The 25,939-nt window shown below is 49.6% G+C and overlaps 1 protein-coding gene across 4 annotated transcripts in view; it reads left to right on the plus strand.

Annotated features, from left to right (window-relative positions):
- The window catches only part of LOC309334860 (ABC-type organic anion transporter ABCA8-like), a 107,669-nt gene that overhangs the window by 31,875 nt on the left and 49,855 nt on the right, over positions 1-25,939 (plus strand). For all 4 annotated transcript variants that reach the window (XR_014153297.1, XM_081849504.1, XM_081849503.1 and 1 more), the window contains 5 exons: positions 98-198; positions 3,189-3,415; positions 4,632-4,770; positions 6,929-7,114; positions 8,766-8,898. Coding sequence is in view for 3 of the 4 variants with exons in the window: in XM_081849504.1 (XP_081705630.1) it covers positions 98-198; positions 3,189-3,415; positions 4,632-4,770; positions 6,929-7,114; positions 8,766-8,898 (786 nt within the window). In the remaining variant the exon portion in view is untranslated. The remainder of the gene's footprint in view (positions 1-97; positions 199-3,188; positions 3,416-4,631; positions 4,771-6,928; positions 7,115-8,765; positions 8,899-25,939) is intronic.

The following is a 25,939-nucleotide window of genomic DNA, read 5'->3' on the forward strand; positions in this document are numbered from 1 at the left end:
CTGGTTTAATTACATTTTCAATGCTTCCCTGACTGTAGGGAACCTAATAGAATGTGCATATAACACACTGTCCACATCTTCTTCTTCTTGCTTGTAGATTACTGTTACAACTATACATCAGACTATTGTAAAAATCCAAAATACTGGTTTCAAGGATTTCTATCACTGCAGTCCAGCATTGACAGTGCTCTTATTGAAGTAAGTAGCGTTATTTTATTATTTGAGGCATTACACTGCTGTATCATATTAGTCTCCCTATCAAGATATATATTAAATGTAATATAAAAATGTGGAAGTCTGACAACAAAGTTAACCCAAGCCCAGCCTTAAGTCTGAGTTGCTTCCTTGACAATACAACAGCTCCAGGCTCCAGCTTTCTGTATATATATGGGGAAATAGACCCTCTGCAACACAAGTACACACTTGAAGATACACATCTGGACTGTGCATTAATAAATGAGTAGCAACTATACACTTGAGTACCATTAAAAACTGTTTACTTTCCCTCTTGCATATTCACCATCAGGAAGGTGTCTGATCAGGCCAGGTGAGTCTCAATTTTCAGGGAAAGGGTGGCGTAATCCCATCAAGAACCAGGTTGAAAGGACACTGGGATCAGAAACACAAGGGAAATCTCAATCCAGAAACAAGCAATAGTTCATAACAAGGTAAAAAAGGTAAAGGTAAAGGGACCCCTGACCATTAGGTCCAGTTGTGACCGACTCTGGGCTTGCAGTGCTCATCTCGCTTTATTGGCTGAGGGAGCCGGCGTACAGCTTCCAGGTCATGTGGCCAGCATGACTAAGCCGCTTCTCCCCAATAGTCCATGCACCCCCAGGGCTGGGAGTTGATTTCTTTCAAGCCCACCTTCTCAATTCTTGGGGGGGGGGTTGTTTGTTTTTTAATGGAGCCTACATGTAAACAGTAAGGTAAAGGTAAAGAGACCCCTGACCATTAGGTCCAGTCATGGCCAACTCTGGGGTTGCTTTATTGGCCAAGGGAGCTGGCGTACAGCTTCTGGGTCAAGTGGCCAGCATGACTAAGCCACTTCTGACAAACCACAGCAGCGCACGGAAACGCCGTTTACCTTCCCGCCGGAGCAGTACCTATTTATCTACTTGCACTTTGATGTGCTTTCGAATTGCTAGGTTGGCAGGAGCAGGGACCGAGCAACGGGAGCTCACCCCGTCGCGGGGATTCGAACCGCCGACCTTCTGTTTGGCAAGTCCTAGGCTCTGTAGTTTAACCCACAGCGCCACCCACATCCCCTCATAACAAGGTAGGGCAGATTAAGTGAAACACACATTTCACAAGCATCTGGGAAATGAAAGACACAAATTGTTTTAGCAGCTCCCAGACCTCAGCTGAGTCAGTGATGGGGAATCTGTGGTCCACTGATTGTTGTTAGCTTCCAACTTGTATCAGCCCTGCATGGCTAACGATGAGGGAAGACAGGAGCTGGAATTCAGCAACATCTCAAGGGTCATAGGTCCTCCATCCCTGAGGCTTATATAGTCTAGTCCAGAGGGTCCCAAACGTATTTGGCCTACTGCCCCCTGGAAATTTGCCATCTTTAATCAAACAAACAGAAAGATGCAGTGATAAACTTGCCTTCTTTTATGCATCTATATTTCTACCTAAGTCCTACAACACAGTAAAGAAAGATGCTGTTGTAAATAAGACACCTTGAAGCTTGACGTTATAAATAGGCAAGCAAGCAAGCTGCGATCCACTTCCTGGGCCTGGGTGAAGCTGAAAAGGGTTCACTGAAGCCTGGGAAAACCCCTTGCCTCCAGCACAACCACCGGATCCAGGGGAGGCATTGTTGCCACCCCACAACTGTGCCCAACCTGGCGATATGCATCATTGCACAACAGATGAAACATGCATGAATGGTTTTTCATAATTTTCTCCTCTTATTTCTTTATGCTTCCACTGCTCCCTTATTTTTATTCAATACCCCCCCCAATTGCACCAGAGGCTTCTACTGCCCCCCTGGATCGTCCCAGTGCCCCCCAGGGGGTGGTATTTGTTATATACTGAAGTTCTCACCCTGGGCCAGCAAGGGGATACTGTAGATAGTTATGCAAATAAGGGATCGAAAGTGACGTTCAGTGATTGGATAGTTTTAGAAAATTGTTACAGTTACATTGTACTGAAATTCTATATAAGCAGGCTGACTGAACCCTTCAGTTCAGTTCTGTCCTGGCCTGTGAATAAACAAGAGCTGTTTGAAGAATCGCTGTGTCATCTGATATGTTCACCCACAACCTAACAGTATTGCCCACTTTGGGAAACACTGGTCTAGTCTGACAAACTTCACCCAGGCCCAGCTGCAAGTGCTCAGCCTGCTCTCCAGGAGTCCCTTATAGTTTTATTAAGCTGGGCTCTCTGTCACAAGGCCTTTAGATTTGTGACTGCCCAAGTGTGGGAATATGGTCATTTGTCCATAAGAGCATGGGCAAAAGTTTATTATTGCAAGGATGATTTCATAGCAGAAAGCATTGCTTGGAAGCATGAGCAGCGCGTGGACAGCTCATGCCATCCAATGATTGGTCCACGTAGTATAACATGATCAACTGCGTGGTCTGGTGTGAGAACATGAGACTATATTGTATTGTCTTTTATCTGCTGACTGAGGCAAAGTTTTCTCCTTGAATTTGTATCTTTCTTCTGCTCACAATAAAATGTTGGGCTGCAGCAGCTTCTAGAGAGAGCTGCGGCCAGATTTCTGCAACCCATCTTGGTGTGAGACTGATTCCCTCATTACAAGAAGCAGTGCTTTTTTCGGGGGGGGGGGATGCAAGGCTATGCATACCCCTAAACATTTTGTGAATCTTTGTACTTTTGTCCATTTACTGTATTTATTTTCCCCGATTTGAAATATAAAATGGTGATTTTCTTGAGTCAAAATGAGAGTACCCCTAAACATTTTTTAAGGAAAAAAATCACTGGCAAGAAGTGAGATTACAGAGGGCCTTCTTGGTAATACTGTGGTTTAATAATTTGTTGGAAGCCACCCAGAGTGGCGACATGTGAAGACCTTTTTGCCATTGACCTATGTCTGCAAAACGGGGATAAGCAACAGGTTCATGTGGCAATGAGAATTGTGAAATACTCCAGAACTGTTATGGAATTGTTCAATGACTTTTTCCTAACACTGTTGCCTTCTTAATTTTAATTTTTAGCTGATCACCAATCATTCTGTTTGGAACGAAATGAAATCTATTGGTGGTATCCGTATGAGATCGTCTTCTCTTACTCCGTCAGATAGCTTAGCAAACAACCTGACCTTTCTGGCTACAGTCTTGTGCTTCTCTCCATTTTTGTACTTCTTGTCACAAAATGTTTCAGGAGAAAAACGGAAATTGAAGGAGATGATGAAGACAATGGGGCTACGAGACACAGCATTCTGGTGAGCTATGGGATTGGCTTCCTATGAGAAAAAGGATAAAAGAATGATACGAGGCCCCTAGATCTGAGTTTTTGTATTTTAGACTATAGTTCCTTAATCATAATAGAGATTGGACTGGAAATGTTACCACCTTGGGCACTCTTAGGTCATTAGACAACACTGAACATGGAGGTGCTGCTTCAAATGGGAACCTGAGTTATTTTCCCTCAGCATAATCTTCTGGTACTCCTACCTTGGCTATGTTGCCATTGGGTTATTTATTTCCCCTTTCTTACTCTACATCATCAGCTGCCATTAGCAAGGGTGAAGAGCATGGTTCCATCTGCCTAAACATTTGATCCCTTCCAGGAGAAAAAAATTCCCTCAGTAAGAGAATGGCAAATAAGATTTTGTGAATACAGTGGTACCTCAGGTTGCATACGCTTCAAGTTACATACGCTTCAGGTTACAGACTCTGCTAACCCAGAAATAGTGCTTCAGGTTAAGAACTTTGCTTCAGGATGAGAACAGAAATCGTGCTCCGGCGGTGCAGCAGCAGCAGGAGGCCCCATTAGCTAAAGTGGTGCTTCAGGTTAAGAACAGTTTCAGGTTAAAAACGGACCTCCAGAACAAATTAAGTACATAATCAGAGGTACCACTGTACATAGAATCAGCAAGACTTAAAGCAGTGGTAAGAGGCCAATCAGACCAAAAACTGAGGAGTGGACTTGCGTGAAGGAATACATCAAAAAACATTGTTCTGGTATTAATATATCAATATGCAATGAATGAAACTTATAGAGTAAAAAATTAAGAAGAAATGGGTATAAGATGAGATAGTCAAAAATAATATTGATAACACAGCGAAAAGAAGAAAAGAAATGAAGGAAGCCACACAGAGGTGGAGGGAAGTCAAGATTTATGTTTGCATGTTTAGTTTGTTTGTTTGTTTTCTTTTTTTGTAATCTAAGTTGAGAGGTGTATGTATGTGTGTATAATAAGTTTGTTTTGTGTTTTGTGTTTGTAAGTATTGTATTTATCAATAAAAGTTTAAAAAAACACCATTTGATCCCTTCCAGTCATAAAACAAAACTTCCATGGATGCTTCTATGTCAAATTTCTCACTTACGCACCTTTGAGTGTCGTCTTTGTCCTCTTTCATTCTGCATAGCCTTTATCCCAATCACGTGCCAGAGTTCAAATTGTCAAGAAGACTAACAGGATTTTTCCATCATAGGCTATCCTGGGGTCTGCTGTATGCTGTGTATGTTGCGATTTTGTCCTGTCTGTTGGCATTTCCGTTGATGATTTCCTATTTGACTGCAAGCACCTTTCCTGCAGTATTCCTTCTGCTCTTCCTTTATGGCATATCATGTGTGAGTATGTGAATTTTATTCTATAAGGTACTTAATTCGGGGGTGGGGGTGTGTGGCAGCAGTCAGGCCTGTGCAGGTGGTGGGCAGCTGAGTACTTTGCCCCAGGCCTTGGAGGGTTAAGCTGGCCAGGGGCTCCCTGCCAGGATCCTGCCAGACTTACGTTGTCATGCCAAGAACATCTCATGCCTCCCAGCCAACCAGGAACTTTATGGGGGAAACAAGACTCTGGCCCCATGCTTCAGACACAGGCCTGGCTGCAGTTAAGCCAGCAGAATGCTAGCTGTCACATTCCAAATACAGTGGTACCTCGGGTTACAAACACCTCGGGTTACAAACACTTCGGGTTACAGACTCTGCTAACCCAGAAGTAGTACCTCGGGTTAAAAACTTTACCTCAGGATGAGAACAGAAATCGCATGCCGGTAGCGCATCCGCAGTGGGAGGCCCCATTAGCTAAAGTGGTACCTCAGGTTAAGAATGGTTTCAGGTTAAGAACGGACCTCCGGAACGAATCAAGTTCATAACCAGAGATACCACTGTAACATTTTCTCCTACATTTTGATTGTGGTTTGTCCTCTGAGTAAGGATGCCCTCTGTACACAGTTGGAAAGAAACTTAGGATAAGCCAACTGTGCCTTTTTCCAGATTTTATCTTTTTTAAACAATACCACCACCAAACATCCTTCTGAGGATTGTTGGAAGGAATTCGGAGATGCTATGGGGCAAAGAAATCATTTAGTCCTCTTCTTGAGGCACTATGCCAACAATGGCTCAGGATAAGAAAGGTTTAAATACAGTGGTGCCCCGCAAGACGAATGCTTCGCAAGACGATAAAACCGCTAGACGAAGAGACTCGCGGAACGGATTATTTTCGTCTTGCGAGGCACCACTGTATTCCCTTTTGGGGAAATGGTCCTGTGTTTGAAGAAGGCAGTTGGTGAAGAACTTGCCCTGCTTGCTCTCTGTTTGTATCTCTTAACATTATTTTAAAATTTAAAATAAAATAAAAAATATGGACAGGTTTCAAGTGACATCCAACACTGCATGAGTAGATATCTGCCTGTGTAATGGGACTTCCTCTCCTCCACCCTGTAGCCCTTTGTGCACAACCTCCCCATGTAACAGATTGTGGAGGTTACTGGCAAATGGGATTAGTCATGATTAACCTAATGAGCATATATATAAAATTAATATGCCCCCACCAGACACGTATCAGTTTCACTTGTTTACATTGAATTGCATTTGCCATTTGACCACCAATTTACCGTATTTTTCGCTCCATAAGACACACCTTTTCCCTCCTAAAAAGTAAGGGGAAATGTGTGTGCGTCTTATGGAGCGAATGCAGGCTGCGCAGCTATCCCAGAAGCCAGAACAGCAAGAGGGAGAGCTGTGCAAAGCCTCTTGTTGTGCTGCCTTCCCAGCGAAGCAGGATGAGGGACGGAAGGGAGCCTTATGGGCGGGCGGACCAGCGGCTCCTTAGCCTGATCCTCCCTCCTCCTTCCTCTTCCTCTTCTTCTTCCTCTTGTTTTCCCCAGCTGCCTTGGGCTTCTCTTGAGCCTTCCTGAGAGCCCGGCTGCAGCCTAAGCCGGCTGCCTGGCTCTATTCCTCGCAAGCCCCTTGATGTGCTGGAAGCAGCAGCAGCAGCTGTGGCATCGGCAGCCCCTGGCAAGGCTCAGGAGCGCTCAAATGCATAGCACAAGGAGGGGAGAGGCCTCAGATGCAGAATATTTTTTTTTCTTGTTTTCCTCCTCTAAAAACTAGGTGTGTCTTATGGTCGGGTGCGTCTTATAGAGCGAAAAATACTGGTACTTAAGTCTGTTGATTTTAGTGGGTCTGCTCAAAGCACGACTTACTTCGATAGCAATCCAATCTCTTTAAATTACAGTGGTAACTCGGGTTACATACGCTTCAGGTTACAGACTCCGCTAACCCAGAAATAGTGCTTCAGGTTAAGAACTTTGCTTCAGGACGAGAACAGAAATTGTGCTCCGGCGGCACGGCAGCAGCAGGAGGCTCCATTAGCTAAAGTGGTGCTTCAGGTTAAGAACAGTTTCAGGTTAAGAACGGACCTCCGGAACGAATTAAGTACTTAACCCGAGGTACCACTATAGTTTCGAACTCAATTCCTGCTAACTGGTTGTTTCCTGTTTTTCAGATATGCTTCTGCTTCATGGTCAGTTCTCTCCTAAAGAAGCCTAAGACCACTTCATTTGTTGTCTTCCTCTTCATGTTTACTCTTGGAGCCATCAGCATTGTTCTGTTGATCAATTTAGTTCCTGCAGCTTTGAAATGGACTTTGAGTGTGTTCTGCCCCTTCGCCTTTGGTGTTGAACTGTCAAAGGTAGGGCGCTGTGCTTTATTTGGAATGGAAAACAACATTCTACCCCCCCCCCCGCAACCTTGGTGAAGCTGATTTTCAGACATGTTTTCAGTGGAGAGCAGAGGTGCCGAGCTGTGCCCAACATTGTGGGGCCTGTTGTGCATGTGACGAACACTGGGTTGGGAGGAGGCTGACTATGGAGGCAGGGGGCCAGCTCTGTCCTTTCAAAAACAGGAAAGTGAAACCCTGTCAGTTCTCCCCACCCTGCCCTACCATGCTGGCCTGCAGCCCCTTATTTCTTTTCCTGCTCTCTGTGTGTCACATTCACACACAGAGCATCTGTTTCTTTGCCCCTGTATCTGATGCAACAAATGCCACAGCACAGCCTAACCCTTCCTGACGACTCTCTTCAGCAGGGTAATGGTAGAAACCATGCCCCCCCCCCCTTTCCCAGCAAAGGCGTAGCCGTCATCTGCCCCTTGCCTCAGCCCTGGGGCTTGCAGCTTCCTCTCCCTCTCCCTCAGCCTGGGGCTGAGGCGGAGGGTGGAACAGGGGGCAAAACGGGGTGGCTCAGCCTGCCTAGTGACACCTCCTGGAGGAGGCCAATAGTGGGAGGAGGCCTAGCACGGGGGGGGGGGAGGGGGCTCAGCCCCATCCCAACAGACTTGGGAAGGGGGTCTGAAGGAACCTCAGCCCTATAGAGTTGGCACCTGTGGTGGAGAAAGATCCCAACCATCATGGTAGCATGGGCATTTTTCAGGGCTGGCCCTGCCATGCAGTGTCAGAGCTTCATGCTCCAGCACTGGGGGGGTGGGGGGGTGGAGAGCTGGTGGGGGCAGGGCTGGCACGCCTCCCAGGGGGCGCGGCATGTCTCCTGCAGGGGGGCAGCCGCGATGGCACCCTACCAGGATTGCGCTGCCAGGGGCGGTGCGCTCCCCCAGCACTCCTCTTCCTCCACCAGTGCTGCCATGCACAGTGTAAAGCAGGGGAGGACATTGCTGTGTGTGCCACATGACATGCCCTGTGCCTCCGAAACTAACCTGCTGCCCACAGGTGCAGTGGTGTTGTCCCGTCACCAGTACTGAAGTAAGGTCCAGCTTCTGGTCCAGATGGCTTCTGCACATGGAGAGCTGAGGGGAGAGCTCCCACTTACCCTTTCCTTTATGCAGGAAAGTGTGTTGGGCAATCCCTCCCCTTTCCATTCGCCTCTCTTAAGGTATTCTGAGAGTGAATGTATAGAAATCTGTATACAGTGAACGCTCAGGTTGCAAACGTGATCCATGCAGGATGCATGTTCGCAATCCGCAGCGTTCACAACCCACGCGGGTTGCGATTCAGTGCTTCTGCACATGCACAAAGCGTGATTTAGCGCTTCTTCACATGCACGACCACCGAAACCCAGAAGTAACCTGTTCCAGTACTTCTGGGTTTCAGCGGTCCACAACCTGAAAAAACAAAACCTCAAGCATCTGTAACCTGAGGTATGACTGTACTGATACAACAGGTGCTCCTCTGTATTCTATTCTATTTTACTTAACTGTGACCCATGCTTTGCTTACGTGGGGCTAGCTTTTAAACAACAGGCAGGCAGTGAGGGGCTAATTCTGTTTCAAACTTTTCTTCCTTCAGTTTTGACCCATGGGGACTTAGACGTTGTTCTTTCCCCCCACAGATTCTCCATGTTCAAAAATATGGAGGAAACTTCACCTTGTCTAGCCTAATGCATGAACCATGCACATATATCCTGGTTTTTGACGGTACTTTATATATGTTGCTGGCCCTGTATTTTGACAAGGTCATACCTGGTAAGCATACGACAAGCGTGCTGGCTGCATAACTACTGCTTTAAAACAGCTGCATCGGTTGCATTTGTTTCTGGGCCCAGTTGAAGATGTTTCACACCACTAGTGTTTAAAACCCTAAGCAAATATCTGAAAGGCTTGCCTCCTTCCCCACAGACGCTCTCATCCGTTGACTTTAGTAGTGGTTTATGTTCTTGGTAGGGACGCGGGTGGCGCTGTGGGTTAAACCACAGAGCCTAGGACTTGCCGATCAGAAGGTCAGCAGTTCGAATCCCCGTGACGGGGTGAGCTCCCATTGCTCAGTCCCAGCTCCTGCCAACCTAGCAGTTCGAAAGCACATCAAAGTGCAAGTAGATAAATAGGTACCGCTCCAGCGGGAAGGTAAACAGCATTTCCGTGCGCTGCTCTGGTTCGCCAGAGTCATGCTGGCCACATGACCTGGAACCTGTCTGCGGACAAACACGGGCTCCCTCGGTTTGTAAAGCGAAAAGAGCACCGCAACCCCAGAGTCTGTCACGACTGGACCTAATAGTCAGGGGTCCCTTTACCCTTGGTAAGAACATAAAAGAGCCAAAGAGCCAACAAGCTCAGGATCCTGTTCTCACAGTAACCAACAAGATACCTGTGGGAAGTCCGCAGAAAACTTGCAAGCATTCAGTGGAGAAAATGGAAAAACATTGTGAGAAAATCCTAAACGTGGATAAACGGACTGAGACCTTTTGTTTTGGTTAACCAAGTATATTTATTGGATCGCGTTTGCAAAGGCGGGCTCCCATCACATCTCCGTGTGACCGAAGAGCCCCGTTCAAGCAGTGCATGAAGGTTTTAAGCCCTAACTGCCGCCCCTCCTCCGGAGGCTTGGCTCACAATCTTCCTGTTACAAAATAACACATTTTCTAATACAACGTATACTATCCATTTAACTTATTGCCTTTTTAGGTATCGCACGGTCTTAGACTTGTTTCCTTCCCCTTTTTCGCTAGAGGAGCATGTGCCTGTTTCACAACCGTTTCAGGTTTTGAAATTTTCCTCTGCCAGCTTTTACGTGGCATATTCACTCTTTATGATGTTCGGGGCAGGTCCTATTCTCACAAATCCCCCCTCTTTTCCATGCTTGCCTCGAACTCACGCAATAATTCCCAATGGTTTCCTTCCTCTTCGTCTGTAGGTACTGTTTCATATTTCATTACCATCATCTGGGTATCAACATGCCGTTGTGCTAACAGGGAGAGGGAGTTGTTGATTGTCTTAACAAAAATAGGTAACACACAAGGGATCAATATACATCCTGTGGCTATTAATCCAATTAGGGCTACGATAGCTTGCAACCCTGGTAACTTTGGGAACCATGAGCCGAACAGTTCCTTAAAATTCAGCCCCTCCCATGTTTGAACAGGAACGTGAGCTAGCTTTATCATTCGATCGGCTATGTCTTTTACTACCCGTCCACTATCATCTATTTCAATACAGCAATTAGTTAAATTAAATTTCCCACAAACCCCGCCTTCTTTTGCCAATAAATAATCGAGGGCTAACCTGTTTTGCATAATATAAGTGCGACTCTTTGCACTCTCTTTAGCAAGTTTTGTTAGTGCTGAAGCAGTTTCATTGGTTATTATTTCTACAATGGCTTGCAAGCGGATTATACGATTCAACAAATAAATGGGGTCCCGTCCAAAGGACCCAGCGGTTCCATCATTAGCCCAGGTAGCGGGGCCATAGTATTGAATTATCCTTTCGGGGGGCCAATCACTGTCCTCCCATTTTCCTATGCTGACCGCTCTCTTTTTCCGGGGTCCAATTTCATCATACACGGGCATACCCAGCCTAGCCTTCACTTCCAGGGGGAGCAAGAAAAAACTTGGTCGAAGAGTGGCCAGCACACATGATCCCACCCAGTTTAAAGGCAGGCGATTATAAGCATATCCCCCACATGCCCAATAAAACCCATCTGGGGTTGTCCACTCTTTTGAGGTGTTCTGGGGATCCTGGAGAAAAATCATGTTGGTCATGTTTGCTAAGGCGGGTGGCCAATCCTTGGATACATTATTAGAGCTCCACCATTCCTTACCGTTCCATTGTCCCAAACAAGGGGTATCTCCTACCCTTATACCCTTATTGTCTGAACTATTGCGAACAAAGCATTCTATTCCCACCAGGCTATTTGATATTTGCCAAACTTCATTACCTGGATGGTAGTACGTGTAATTTTTCTCATTTCTCAAAATTTCAGTATAATTTACCTCATGCGCCACCCAGGGCCATTGGTTCCCCATGTTCGTTCCCCCACATACAAAACAATTCCTTACGGTTAGTTCTTTAGCTATGGTTTCAGCCAAGCTTAGAAACATGTTATATGCTTTTGGAGGTAGAGGCAAATTGTTTAATTGTAGTATTTCTTCTTCGAAACTTTCGTATACAGTTATAGGTTTTTTGCTTATTTTGGTAGTGTGAATCATTATGATCAAATACCCATAAGGATCCTTTCCAGTTCCATCTATCCCCAATCCGAAATGGATATATTTGGGGGTAGTGGAGGGTAGTTCTTTAGCCCATAGGCATACAGGGTTGCATTTCCCAGGGCTGCATGTTGTGGAAATTCCTGCTCTGGTTATATTGACACCTTCCGGACCCCAATACGGGGGTGATTCATCAACCCCCTTAGTATACCAATAATTGATCGTCGGGGTGGCCCCCACATTAGAGCCAGCAATTTGCTGGAACAAGTACTTATTTTCTTGGAAGTAAGATTTTTCCCAGCTCAGTGGCCCGCAGGTAACTCCGGCTTGATCATTAGGCCCCTGTCCCTTTGCGATAGCGGTGCATGCATCAAAACAAACATGTACCTTATCTGCACCCCTCGTACTGTTGTGGGCTATATACCCTTGCCTTTGCTGTGCCAGGGTAAACATGTGTGCTCTTTCTCTATCCTTGTTTGCCGTTCCTCCCTTATACCCGTACACATATATATTGGTTGTAATGGGCCCTACTGCTAGGGGCTCATAACACTCAGTCTTGTTTTGCTTAGTTCTGCACCTGAAATATTGGGTTTGATTATAGACACAAGGTTCTAATTTTTCTTCACATTCCGGAGCAACATTATAATACATCAATGTCCGTGTGACAACAGTCCCAGTTTTTGTAACTTGGATGCAGTCTGTGCAGGCATGTTCGCCCGCGATTGCAGCCGTAGCCCATAGCAAAAGTGTCCATGACATCTTCGGCCAGTCCATCCTTCTCCTCCTCGAGCTCATCCCTCCTTACCTAGGTTCGTCGGATTGTGATTTTTAGCGGATTGCTAGGGTCGACCCGAGCGGTCCAGTCCTGTGGTGCCTTTTTAACCCGGTGATAGTGTGTCCACCCGTGCTCTTGGGTCCGCACTGCCGATTCAGTTGTCAGCAGGATCTGGTACGGTCCCTCCCAAGCCGGGGTCAGTTTCTCAGTCCGCCAGGTTTTTAGAAGCACCCAGTCTCCAGGTTGGTAGGGATGTTGGCTTCCAAGGAGAGGTGGTCTCTGTGCCAAAAGACCTGTGAAGAGACAATAAAGACTGGGACAATGTCTGCAGGTATTTTCTCAAAAACATGTCTCGGAACTCTGGAATGGGGTTTCCCAAGCAGGCTAAATATGGTCTTCCCATTAACATTTCGAATGGGGAGACTCCCATGTCCTTTCTCGGGGTTGTTCGAATTCTCATAAGGGCCAGAGGGAGGTTCTTCGTCCAGGGTAGCCCATTTTCCAAATACAGTTTTGTCAAATGTTTCTTAATTTCCCCATTTGCCCTTTCTACTTTTCCACTACTCTCAGGGTGCCAAGGGGTGTGTAGGTCCCATCTCACCCCCAAGGCCCGCATTACTTCCTGAAGCACCTGTTGGGTGAAATGGGTTCCCCTGTCAGAATCCATCGCTTCCATCATTCCATATCTGGGAATGATGTGTTCCAGGATGATCTTAGCGACTACTTGGGCAGTCGCCCTTCGACTAGGAAACGCCTCCACCCAGCCTGTAAGATGATCTTTCAATACCAGTAAAAATTTCATCCCTCCCCTCTCTGGCAGCTCTGTGAAATCTATTTGAACCCGCTGAAAAGGCCAGACAGCTAGGGGGCGACCTCCTTTGTCCCGTTGCTTTGCCCTGGTTTTATTCACCTTTTGACATATCAAACATTTCCAAGCCACCCCATGCGCCATTGCCCACATGTCGGGACTCCAATACAGAGACTTTGTGGTGTTAATCATGGCCTCGGTTCCTCCATGACTACTTTCATGGATTTTTTCCAATATTCCTCTCATTGCGTTTTTATTTACCACTAATTGTCCTTCAACTGTTCTCCATTCCCCAGTCCCCTGTCGTGTGCATCCTATCTTTTTCAGGCGTTCCTCTTCCTCCTTTGAAAAAACCCCTCCCTTTACTGGTCCTTCGATCACGGGGATTCTTAGAGCTAGTTCCTTAACCCCCACTTCCAATTCCCCCTCCTCTGCGGCTTCTTTCGCCCTTTTGTCTGCCCACCGGTTTCCCTCCTCCTCAAGACTCTTTCCCTTACCGTGTCCCGGGACGTGTACTACAGCTATCCGCAAGGGGGCCATCAGGGCTTTAAGAAGGCGATCTACTAGTTTCCAATGATCTATTTCTTTTCCATTGGCTTTTATATATCCCCGATCTCTCCACATTCTTCCAAACGTGTGAACCACCCCCCAAGCGTACCGGGAGTCTGTCCAAACCGTTACCTCTAGTCCCTTTGCTTCCTCGAGAGCCCGCATGAGAGCCATAATTTCACATTTTTGAGCTGACCATGTCCCTGGTAATGCTGCCGCAACTATGACTTCACCCTCCTCAGTCACGACCGCATACCCAGATCTTCTTTTTCCTTCTTTCACATAACTTGACCCATCTGTATACCATCTTTCTCCTCTTTCCAGTGGCGTTTCCTCCAAGTCCTCCCTTACCTTTGAGACCATTTCTATAGATTCTCTGCAATCATGTTCGTCCCCCTCCCATTCTTTCCGGGCGCCCACAAGGAATTCGGCAGGATTTAAATTTCTATCTGTCCCTATCACAATGTCTTGGCTAGTTCTAAGAATTGTCTCGTAGGTCACTAAACGTCCCTCCGTCATCCAGGTGGCTGCCACGTTTGTAAGAATGGAGGAAATTTGGTGAGGACTGTGCACTATTATTGGTGCCCCAAATGTTAGCTTTCTGCTTTCTACCACTAATAAAGCAGCGGCTGCCACCGCCTGGATGCAGGTGGGCCAGGACCTAATCACAGGTTCCAGTGTTTTACTTAGGAATGCCACCGGCTGAAACCGCCCCCCTCTTTTCTGGGCCAAGACCCCGACTGCTACTTGTGGAGCTACTGTTACATAAAGATGGAATACCAGTTTTAGGTTGGGCAATGCTAACACTGGAGCTTGTGTCAGCAGTTCTTTTATTTTTTTCCACTTTCTCTCATCATTCTCTTCCCAGGTTACCTTTTCTCCTTCCCCAAGTGTCTTTTCATGCAGAAACCGCACCACCTTGGCGTATTGATCTATCCATAGCCTACAATATCCCAACAGTCCAATCATTCGTCTCACATCCGTTTTTATAGTCGGGGCTTTTAATTCCAGGATCCCTTTTACACGATCAGGGTCCAGCCTCCGGGTTCCTTTCTCCAACCAATGTCCCAAGTATTTCACCTTTTCTTCTACAAATTGCAGTTTTTCCTTTGATACTTTCAGTCCCCAGCTCCCGAGGGCGTTCAATAGCTTAATTGAGTCCATCCTGACCTTATCCCTCTTTTCTCCCGACAGCAAGAGGTCATCTACATACTGGGTAAGAGAATTCCCTTTTGCCGGGAGAAATCCTACCAATTTTTCACCCAGGGCTTGTCCGAACAACAAGGGGGACTCAGTATATCCTTGAGGGAGGACCGTCCACCGAAATTGCTGTTTTCGTCCAGTTTCAGGGTCCTTCCACTCAAAGGCAAACAAGTCTCTGCTTTCTTCCACTAAAGGGCAAGCCCAAAATGCATCTTTCAGGTCTATTACTGTATACCATTTTGAACTTGGCGAGACCTGGCTCAAAATCGTGTATGGGTCCGGGACCACGGGAAAACGGGGAACCACGATGTTATTTATGTTCCGTAAGTCCTGCACCATCCTATAAGTCCCATCCTTCTTGGGTACCGCGAGGATGGGTGAGTTAAATGGTGACATCGTGGGTTCCAACAGTCCCTGGTCTCTTAACTTCTGCACCACGGGGTTCAGTCCCTCCCTTCCCTTCTTATTCATGGGGTATTGAGAGGTCCATAATTTGACTATTCCGGGTTGAACCTGGATTTTTATCGGGCTGATGTTCATTTTTCCCACTGTTTCCCCATCCGCCCATACCTCAGATGATATTTGTTCCTCATCTTCCTCACGTAAGGTGTACATTGGGATCTTTCCTTGGAGGTCAAATAATTGAAACCCCAAACCTATCATCAGGTCTCTTCCTAACAAGTTGACTCCTGACTTGGGGGCATACAGGAGATTTCCCTCTACCGTCTGATTTCCTCTACTCAGGGTGGTGGTTTCTAGGATGTCTACCTCGTTTGGAGACCCGCTCACCCCCACCACCCGCAGGGTTTTCCCCGTCTTTCTCATTCCCTTGACTTCCTGACCCACTGACGACCGGGTAGCTCCCGAATCTACTAAGAACGTCAAGGGTTGCTTGTGGGGGCCCACCAATATGTTCACCAGTGGCTCTCCTTGGGCCCCCCCAGGAGAGTCGGAGGATCCCTAATCAAACAATGTGTAGAGTCCTTCGGCGGTATCCGGGTCGTTCGAGACCACCCGGTCCGCCGAAATCATCCGTTCTTCCCTTCCCGTATTCAGTCCCATTGGTTGAGGGGCTCTGCATTCCCTGGCAAAATGTCCCTTCCTTCCACATCGAAAACAAGTCAGACGGTCCCCTGTCCTCTGACCCGGTCTTCCTCCCCTCTGCCCTCTTCTTATCAAGGAAGGGGGAACCCCCCCTCCCATTCTTTCTTGCGGCGTTTGTTTATTTGTTGCTGCTTGAAAGGCTGACACCATCATTTGGCATTTCTGTTTATTTTTCGCCGTTTCCCTATTAACAAACACTTGCTGTGCCGCCCTGACCAGTTCGGTCATGGTGGCATCCTGCCATTCCAATTTTTGTAATTTTTTTTGGATGTCCGGCCAGGACTTTGTTACAAATTGCATGCGCAGGAGGTTGGTAAAAGCTTCAGTATCCGGTTGGATTCCTGAATATTTGTGATGGCCTGGGATTCCGATTCAGAGGATGAACCAGAGGAATCCCAGCCTGCACAGGAGTCCCCGCCTCCAGGGCTGGCTGAACTGGGGCAAGGCCTAGATGCTGAAGAGCCTGCACCTGTGGCAGAGCACCAGGAGCTGGCCCCAGGTGAAACCCTTCAGGCCCCAGAGGGGCTTGAGGACTCAGTGGCTACAGGTGAGCCTCCTCCAGGGCCCAGTAACCCTTCGGCCTCTCCTGATCTGCAGAGGCTTAGGGCAGAGAGGCGAAGGGAACTGGTTGCTCCCAGGAGGAGTGCTCGCCTTAAGGCCAGAGGAGGCGGGGCTCCTGGGGGCCGGGACCGCCCCTGGCCTTAGAAGAGGATAAAAGCCCAGTCAGCCCGGTCCCAGGTTGCGGGAGCAACGTCGTTGTTGGCTTTGGACCTTCCTGTGTTCCTGATCCCTGCTTGGCCTCCTGTTCCTGACCATCCGGTGCTCCTGTTCCCTGCTCGGCCTCCTGTTCCTGACCATCCGGTGTTCCTGTTCCCTGCTCGGCCTCCTGTTCCAGCGTTCCTGTTCCCCGCCCGGCTCTTCGCCTCGGACCTCGCCCCTCTTCGTGTGGACTCAGACTACGCTCACGGTACCTTTCCCCCGGGTCCAGCACAGTTTGCTCCCGCCACACCCGCACTCCCCCTTCGTTGGGGTGCGTTCGGGAAGAGCCAGAGGCCATGGCTGACCAGGTGGCTGCGCTGGTGGCTTTGGCCCAGAAGAACCAGGCCTTGACTCACACCGTGCAGCAGCTCAGCGACGCGGTTACGGCACTTCAGCAGCGCTTGGAAGCCCTACCGGCTCCTGGGGCCGACGCCCCGGCTCCTGGCAAGTACCCAGTGGCTTTGCCCGAGAAATTTGATGGAGCCCCGGCCAGCTTTCCCATGTTCCTCACCCAAGCCAAGCTGTATATTCAGGGGCGAGCCCGGAACTTCCCTGACGACCACACCAAGGTGCACTTTTTGATTAGTTTGTTAAAGGACCAGGCGGCCAAGTGGGCGTTGCCGCTACTCAGGCAAGACTCCCCCTTGCTGGCAGACTATACGGGGTTTTGCAATCTTTTGGAGGCCGCGTTCGGCAACCCCCAGAAAGGGAGTCAAGCCAACCGGGCGATTCGACAGTTGAAACAGGGCGAGTCCACGGTGGCCGCATATACCACGGAGTTTCGGCTGTTGGCACAGGACTTGACCTGGAACGACTCGGCATTGCGGGACCAGTATCTCGAAGGGCTTTCGGACGAGATACTGGACCAGCTGGCCACAATGGAACGCCCCACCACGCTAGACACTCTCATTCAACGGAGTCTACAGATAGACGACCGGCTGGAGGATCGTCGCCAGGCCCGGGGCCGACGACACCTCCAGTTCTCGGCACCAGTTTCTTCCGGCAGCCCCACGGTCACAACTGAGTTATCGGAGGAGCCTATGCAGCTCGGGGCAGTGCGGCCACGCCTTTCCCCCGCAGAGAAGGTGCGGCGTCGGGAGGGGAATCTATGTCTCTACTGTGGCGGAAGTGGACACTACGCTCGGTCCTGCCCTGAGAAACGCCAGCCGCAGGGAAACCGCCAACCCCCAGTAGCTGATGGCCCTAGCTACCGGGGGTCCCAAACAGCGCAGAATGGGCCCGCACCAATGGACTTGCAACATCTTATGGTTCCGGTACGTTTATACCCTCCAGGTGGGCCCTGGATTCTTACCCATGCTTTGGTGGATTCAGGAGCAACCCGTTCTTATATGGACGCTGCTTTTGCTGCCCATCATCAGGTGCCACTTCGGAACAAGCCAGAACCGGTCCAGGTGGAAGCAATTGACGGACGGCTTCTACGTTCAGGAGCCGTTACTCAGGAGACCCAGCCCCTGGTCCTGTGTCTCCAGCAGCACCGGGAGTTGCGAACTTTGGACATTGCCTCTATGCCCCGGTTCCCCCTCGTGCTCGGGATGGACTGGCTGGAAGCTCACAACGTTCAGATTGACTGGGTCAAACGGACTGTGCACTTCCCAGACCCATGTTCCCATGCTCAATCCGAGACGCTGGCGGCCGCGCCCACGGAGGAGGCAGCACCCACGCTCCCAGCCGTGTACCAAGACTACCAGGACGTGTTCGAGGAACGGGGGGCAGACCAGCTGCCGCCGCATCGACCTTTTGACTGTGGCATAGACCTCCAGCCCGGAGCACCCTTACCAGTGAGTCGCTTATATTCTCTAACAGAGCCAGAGCGCGAGGCTTTGCAGGACTTCTTGCGCAAGAACCTGGAGCGTGGGTTCATTAGGCCTTCCACCTCGCCTACCGCGGCACCAGTGCTCTTTGTTAAGAAGAAATGTGGGGAACTTCGCCCTTGCCATGATTACCGAGCCCTGAACAAAATTACCATCCCAGACCGGTACCCCTTGCCCCTTATCTCAGAGTTGCTGGAGCGGGTGCAAGGGGCACAGGTGTTCACCAAGCTGGACCTCCGGGGGGCCTACAACTTGATTCGGATCCGAGCCGGGGATGAGTGGAAGACAGCATTTGGGACCCGGTACGGGCAGTTCGAATACTTGGTTATGCCTTTCGGTTTGTGCAACGCGCCTGCTGTGTTCCAACGCTACATCAACCACGTGTTCCAGGACTTGTTAGACAAGTACGTGGTGGTGTACTTGGATGACATACTGGTTTACTCCCGTGACCCGGCTCACCATGAGGGACATGTCCGGACCGTGCTGCAGCGCTTGCGTGAGCACCGTTTGTACGCAAAGCTCAGCAAGTGCGAGTTCCATCAGCGGACTGTGGACTTCCTTGGACACCGGCTCTCTCCAGATGGGGTGCAGATGGACCCTGGGAAGGTGGCAGCGGTTCGAGAATGGGCGGCACCCCGGAACCGCAAGGACCTACAGCGTTTCCTGGGGTTCGCCAACTACTACCGGACCTTCATCGCAGATTATGCTCATCGCACCACCCCGTTGACCCGGCTACTGCGCCCAAAGACGCCGTTTTCCTGGGACAAGGAGGCAGAGGAGGCGTTTCAGGGGCTGAAGGCCTGTTTCCAGAGGGCGCCAATCTTACAACATCCTGACCCCTCTCGACCCTTTGTGGTGGAGACCGACGCCTCCAGTACGGCTCTCGGTGCCGTCTTGTCTCAACAGAATGGACCTGAAGCGCCACTCTTACCCTGTGCCTTCTATTCCCGCCAGCTCCTACCAGCGGAGCGTAACTATACTGTGTGGGAGCGGGAACTACTGGCCATCAAGGTGGCCTTTGAGGTCTGGCGCCACCATCTTGAGGGGGCACGACATCCGGTGGAGGTGAGAACCGACCACCGGAACCTGGAGTACCTCCAGACCACCCGCAAGCTGAACCAAAGACAGATCCGGTGGGCGTTGTTCTTTTCCCGGTTCCAGTTCCGGATCCGCTACATCCCTAGCTCTCAGAACCAGAAGGCGGATGCCCTGTCCCGGAAACCTGAAGACAACTCAGACACGGTACAGCAAGCAGAACCCACCACGATCCTACCTCCAGCTGCATTCCTGGCCACCCAGGAGGCGGAGCCACTGCAGGCTCGGGTGCGGAAACAGCAGCGGGTCGACGCTTGGGCCCAGGAACGACTCCAAGAGCTGGCTGAAGGGTCCAGCCCACAGTATCCGGGGCTGGTCCTGCATCAGGGCCTTCTGCTGCACCACGGTCGTCTGTATATCCCGCCAGGGCCACTGCGGCTGGAGGTTCTCCGGATGGCCCATGATGCCCCAGCAGCGGGGCACTTTGGACGGTATCGGACCACCCATCTGGTCAGTCGTGAGTTTTGGTGGCCCCGCCTGAAGGCTGACGTGGCTCGATACGTTGCTGGTTGTGATGTCTGCCGGCGCGCCAAGGGCCCTACCGGGCGACCCCCCGGCCTACTTCAGCCATTGCCAGTTCCACCGCGCCCTTGGCACACGGTTTCGTTGGACTTTGTAGTGGACTTACCCCTGTCTCGTGGTTGTACCTGCCTCCTAGTTTTCTCCGACCATTTCACCAAGATGGTGCACTGCGCCCCCTGCCCATCTGTACCCACAGCCAAGGAAACCGCTCAGCTGTACCTTCAGCATGTCTTCCGCCTGCATGGCCTACCTGAGCGCGTGGTGTCCGACCGGGGCGTTCAGTTCACATCCCGGTTCTGGCGAGCATTACACCAGACCCTCGGGACAGAGGTCTGCCTCTCGTCAGCCTACCACCCACAGACCGATGGCCAGACGGAACGGGCGAACGCGGTGCTGGAGCAGTACCTCCGGTGTTACTGCAGCTACCAGCAGGATGACTGGGTCGACCACCTGGCATTGGCGGAGTTCGCCTACAACAACGCGGTGAATGCGTCCACCCAGCAGACCCCGTTCCAGGCCAGTTACGGTTATCATCCACGGCTGTTTCCAGATGTGCTGCCAGCATCCGCGGTCCCGGCGGTGACGGAGTGGCTTCAAGAGCTCCAGTCCCAGCAACAGCTTTTGGTGGAGCAACTGCACCAGGCCAAGGAAGCGTACAAAGCCCAGGCCGACCGCCACCGCCAGGTGGGGCCGGAACTTCGCGTCGGTGACCTGGTTTGGCTCTCCACTCGCCACCTCCACCCCTCTCGACCTTCGCGGAAGTTGGACGCCCGATTCACCGGCCCGTTCCCTATCGTGGACCAAGTCTCTCCTGTGGCATTCCGTCTCCGGTTACCCGCAACCCTGAAGGTTCACCCGGTCTTCCACAGGTCCCTTCTGAGTCCAGTGGCCCCACCCGACGAGTTCCACCCGAACCGTCCCCGACCGCAGCCAGTGTTGGTTCAGGGAGAGCCTGAGTACGAGGTGGAACGCATCCTGGACTCCCGATACCGCAGGGGAAAGCTGCAGTATCTCATTGACTGGAAGGGGTACGGACCGGAGGACCGTTCCTGGGAACCAGCGGCCAACGTCCACGCACCTGCCTGCCTCCGAGAGTTCCATGCGACGTACCCCGGCAAGCCGGGTCCGGACCCTCGGTTGAGGGGGGGGCCTGGGAGGGGGGATGGTGTGATGGCCTGGGATTCCGATTCAGAGGATGAACCAGAGGAATCCCAGCCTGCACAGGAGTCCCCGCCTCCAGGGCTGGCTGAACTGGGGCAAGGCCTAGATGCTGAAGAGCCTGCACCTGTGGCAGAGCACCAGGAGCTGGCCCCAGGTGAAACCCTTCAGGCCCCAGAGGGGCTTGAGGACTCAGTGGCTACAGGTGAGCCTCCTCCAGGGCCCAGTAACCCTTCGGCCTCTCCTGATCTGCAGAGGCTTAGGGCAGAGAGGCGAAGGGAACTGGTTGCTCCCAGGAGGAGTGCTCGCCTTAAGGCCAGAGGAGGCGGGGCTCCTGGGGGCCGGGACCGCCCCTGGCCTTAGAAGAGGATAAAAGCCCAGTCAGCCCGGTCCCAGGTTGCGGGAGCAACGTCGTTGTTGGCTTTGGACCTTCCTGTGTTCCTGATCCCTGCTTGGCCTCCTGTTCCTGACCATCCGGTGCTCCTGTTCCCTGCTCGGCCTCCTGTTCCTGACCATCCGGTGTTCCTGTTCCCTGCTCGGCCTCCTGTTCCAGCGTTCCTGTTCCCCGCCCGGCTCTTCGCCTCGGACCTCGCCCCTCTTCGTGTGGACTCAGACTACGCTCACGGTACCTTTCCCCCGGGTCCAGCACAATATTTAATAAGGTGTTCTCGTATACGACCCGCAAAATCCCCGGGTGATTCATCTTTCGTCTGGCAGACCTCAAAGGCTTTTGTAAGGTTTCTTGTTTGGGGGACCGCCTTACGTATACCCTCCAATATCATGTCTTTTAAATCATTCATCCTAGTTCGATCAGCCTGAACATTTATGTCCCAGGCAGGTTCTGCCAGAGGAAATTTTACGTCTCCCGCTACAACCCCCGCCGCCCCTTGGTGTCTTGCATCCCACGCTCTAATGGCCGCTGTACGGATCATTTGTCTTTCTTCCGGAGTAAACAAGTACCCTAATATATACATTAATTCTGTATATGTGTGGGTATGTGGTCCCATCCACAACTCCAATTGTTCAGCCACCTCCTGGCTGTTCTCATGTAATTTGGGTAGGGCTTTTTTCAATTCTCGCAGTTCACTAGGCTTCAAGGGGCTTACTACGTGAACCATTACGGCTGCTCCTCCATCATTCACCCCTCCTGGGACCTCCCTCAAAGGGTAATTATTCACTCCGGGGGAACTGGCGGGAGATGGCCAAACTGCAGCTATGGGTGTCCCCCCTTGAGTTGCCAGCGGACGCCTCCGTCCACCTGACCCATGAGTGCGATCCATGGGCAAACTTTGTAGATCCTTACTTAGGTTTTCTAGTTCCTTTCTCAGCCGTCCGTGGTCCAGAGAATAAGGGGGAGGGGGCTCCTTTTCGGATTCCGACCCCTCCTCAGTCTCCGGAGCACTGGGCTGAGTTCCGGAAGCATCTGTGCCCAACCCCTGCTGCGGGTCCGGTCCCGGTTGTGGGATCGGATTCGGGCGTCGTCCCGGGGGAACCAGGTCCTCCGAGTCCGAGTCGACCGATAGAGGATACTGCCGGAACCCGGAAGGGGGGGGGTCAGGTCCTATGAACTGTACATGATAAAAAACCTCCAAATAGTCATTCTCCACCTCTTTACTTTTGTTCTGTAAATAGGCTCTCAACTGGTTCATCCAATATTTATCCACTTCCCCCCTTGGGCTCCAATGATAGGCCCCATCTGGACCAATCGGATAACTGGGCCACAGATCCCGGCAGAATCCTATCATGGTAACTTTAACCAGGTTCCGGGTATATTTTTGTAAATTTTCCTCAGACCATTGTTGCAAAAGTTGTCCCAGGGGTGAATTGGGGTCTATATGTTTCCTTTTTTTTGCGTCATTTGCCGCCCTTCTTTCAGACCCTTGTTCTTTGCGGGCGGACTTACTCTGTCCCTTTCCCATCGTCACAAAAACACTCCCCAATCATACACACAAACACGCGGAATCGCCTGGCCGTTTCCCTCGCGGGAAAACGGAACCGCAAGCTAATCCTCCCGCCGGATTACCAGGAATCCGGTCCACTCTCACGCGTCCGTTTGGACTTCTCTTTCACCAGGGAGTTCTGTCTCCCTCCTGGTTTTTCCAACCCCCTTCTTTTTCTTCTTCCCTTCTACTCACCCTGTCGGTCTGTCCAGTCCTCTGTCAGGTAGTGGACAGGCAGGCGTCCCTGCAAATTCTCAAACGGCGGAGATCCTACCGATTACTACTTTCCTGTGGGTCTCGTCTAGCCCCTTTTGCCCACAGCGGGTCGGGTGGAGAGGACGGACCTCCCTGAAATCAAGGAGAGGCGCCTCAAGCCCCTCGTCTCCACCGACTCCCCCGTTGGACAGTAAGGTGCCCCACGTTGGGCGCCAAATTTGTGAGAAAATCCTAAACGTGGATAAACGGACTGAGACCTTTTGTTTTGGTTAACCAAGTATATTTATTGGATCGCGTTTGCAAAGGCGGGCTCCCATCACATCTCCGTGTGACCGAAGAGCCCCGTTCAAGCAGTGCATGAAGGTTTTAAGCCCTAACTGCCGCCCCTCCTCTGGAGGCTTGGCTCACAATCTTCCTGTTACAAAATAACACATTTTCTAATACAACGTATACTATCCATTTAACTTATTGCCTTTTTAGGTATCGCACGGTCTTAGACTTGTTTCCTTCCCCTTTTTCGCTAGAGGAGCATGTGCCTGTTTCACAACCGTTTCAGGTTTTGAAATTTTCCTCTGCCAGCTTTTACGTGGCATATTCACTCTTTATGATGTTCGGGGCAGGTCCTATTCTCACAACATGCAGTGGAAGCTGTTTGACTTCTGAGGCATGTTTGAAAACAGAAGCATTTACTTCTGGGTTTTTGGTGTTCGGGTCCCAAAATGTTCGGCTTCCAAGACGCTCGAAAACTGAGGTACAACTGTACTTCCATTGCTCTCATAAGTTTTTTTGAGGAGAAGGGCATTCTCCGTGGCAGCCCCCAAGTTGTGGACTTCTCTTTCCCAGATGACACTTTCATTGTATGGTTTCTTTATTAAATAAATGTTATTAAGTTCCATTGAGAAAAATACGAAAGTTAATATCTTTTTCCTTTAAAAACAACAACTACCAAATCAAACCGAGGCTTTTATCTAAATACAATAAAAACACAAAAATGGGAGGGGCAAGGGAGAGAGCTAGAGAAAGAAAAGGAAAGAAATAAAAAGAGAAGGAAAGAGGTTAAAAGAGAAAGAGAGAAAAATAAGGTTCAGAAAATAAAGGACTTCCAATTGTTCATCTGTCCACTATATATAAAAACAATAGTCACTTCATCCAATCCAATATAACACCAAACAAAACCACTTTTTATAAACAAAGATTATCTTCAATCCTCAAATTCAGATATCAGTATTTTATTTTATTTTTCATGCAAAAAGTGCATGAGGGATTTCCAGTCTTTAACAAATGTTCACAATGCATTAAACAAGGCCAATTTCTCCATCTCTGCTAAGTCTGTTAGTTTTAACAGCTGTTCTTCTGTTGTTGGTAATAGTGGGCCCTTCCATCTTTGTGCATATAAAAGACTTGCAGCCACAATCACAATATTGTAGCAAAGTTCCATAGTCTTTTTCTAACTGTATATCCATAAGTCCCAGTAAGAAGAGTTTCTGACATACTGCAGGTGTACCTCCTGGCCTTTGAGATTTGAGATGTACTCTGGTCTTTGACATAGGGATAGGATCCACCCTATTCTTGTGACAACACCATACTTTTTTGACTATAAGACGCCCCCATGGATAAGACACCCCTTAGTTTTTGGGACTCAATATTAAGAAAATGGGGAGATTGTCCAGAATGGGAGGAATGCCAAAAAAAGCTCATCCAAATTCCAAACGTTTGCGATCGAATGCAGTGCAGAAGCCTTCTATCGTATTTCCAATCGACACCAGCAGCTGCCAATCACACGCCCAATTGCCGCAGCAGAGCCCAATCACCAGCAGCCATTGTCACAGCAGCGACCAATCGCCAGTGGACATTCTCGCAGCAGCGACCAATTGCAAGCAGACATTGCCGCAGCAATGCCCAACCACAAATGGACATTGTCGCAGCAGCACCCAATCACAAGCGGACATTGTCGCAACAGCCTATCACCCGCAATAACACCAGTAACTATCTACTACTCAAGACAGAAATCATTTCCACAGTCCTCCCTCTGCACTACCCATGTATAAGACTACCCCAATTTTAAAGCGTTGTTTTAAGATTAAAAAAATCGTCTTATAGATGGGAAAGTATGGTAATTTGTCTTTAACTGTTTTTAAATATCTTAAATTGTTGTGACTGCTGTGAGAAGAGTGGGCAAAACAAAAATAAGAAGAAATGGCTTCTGGCTGGAAGATTGCATCTCTGTAGATTGCATTTCCTAACCTCTGATTTATTTCTTTGGAACTGACTTCTGTAATTTAGGAAGCCTTGTGATTAATGCCTTTTCTAAGGGAAATAGCATGATTGGAGCAGCAGTACTAGACCTTGCTTGAGATGTAGTAGCTTATATACTCTGTTTAAGATTCTGAAAGCATAAGCATTATCCAAAGATGGATTCTATGAAGGTATATTTAAAGAAACTTCGTTAGCTTTTAGGTCCTAGCCCTGCTTTCATCTAGGACAGTTAAAAGCACATTTTACAACTCCTTTGCTTTTCCCTGCAAGATATGAGCAATCAAACCAGGAAGTCTCTAATTAACCATAGTTTCTTGTTTTGCCTGAACCAGAAAATGACGTTTACTGGCTTTAGAGCAAGGCAAAAT

The sequence above is a fragment of the Podarcis erhardii genome (genome assembly GCF_964252035.2).
Source record: "Podarcis erhardii genome assembly, chromosome: 2".
Classification (NCBI taxonomy): Eukaryota; Metazoa; Chordata; class Lepidosauria; order Squamata; family Lacertidae; genus Podarcis; species Podarcis erhardii.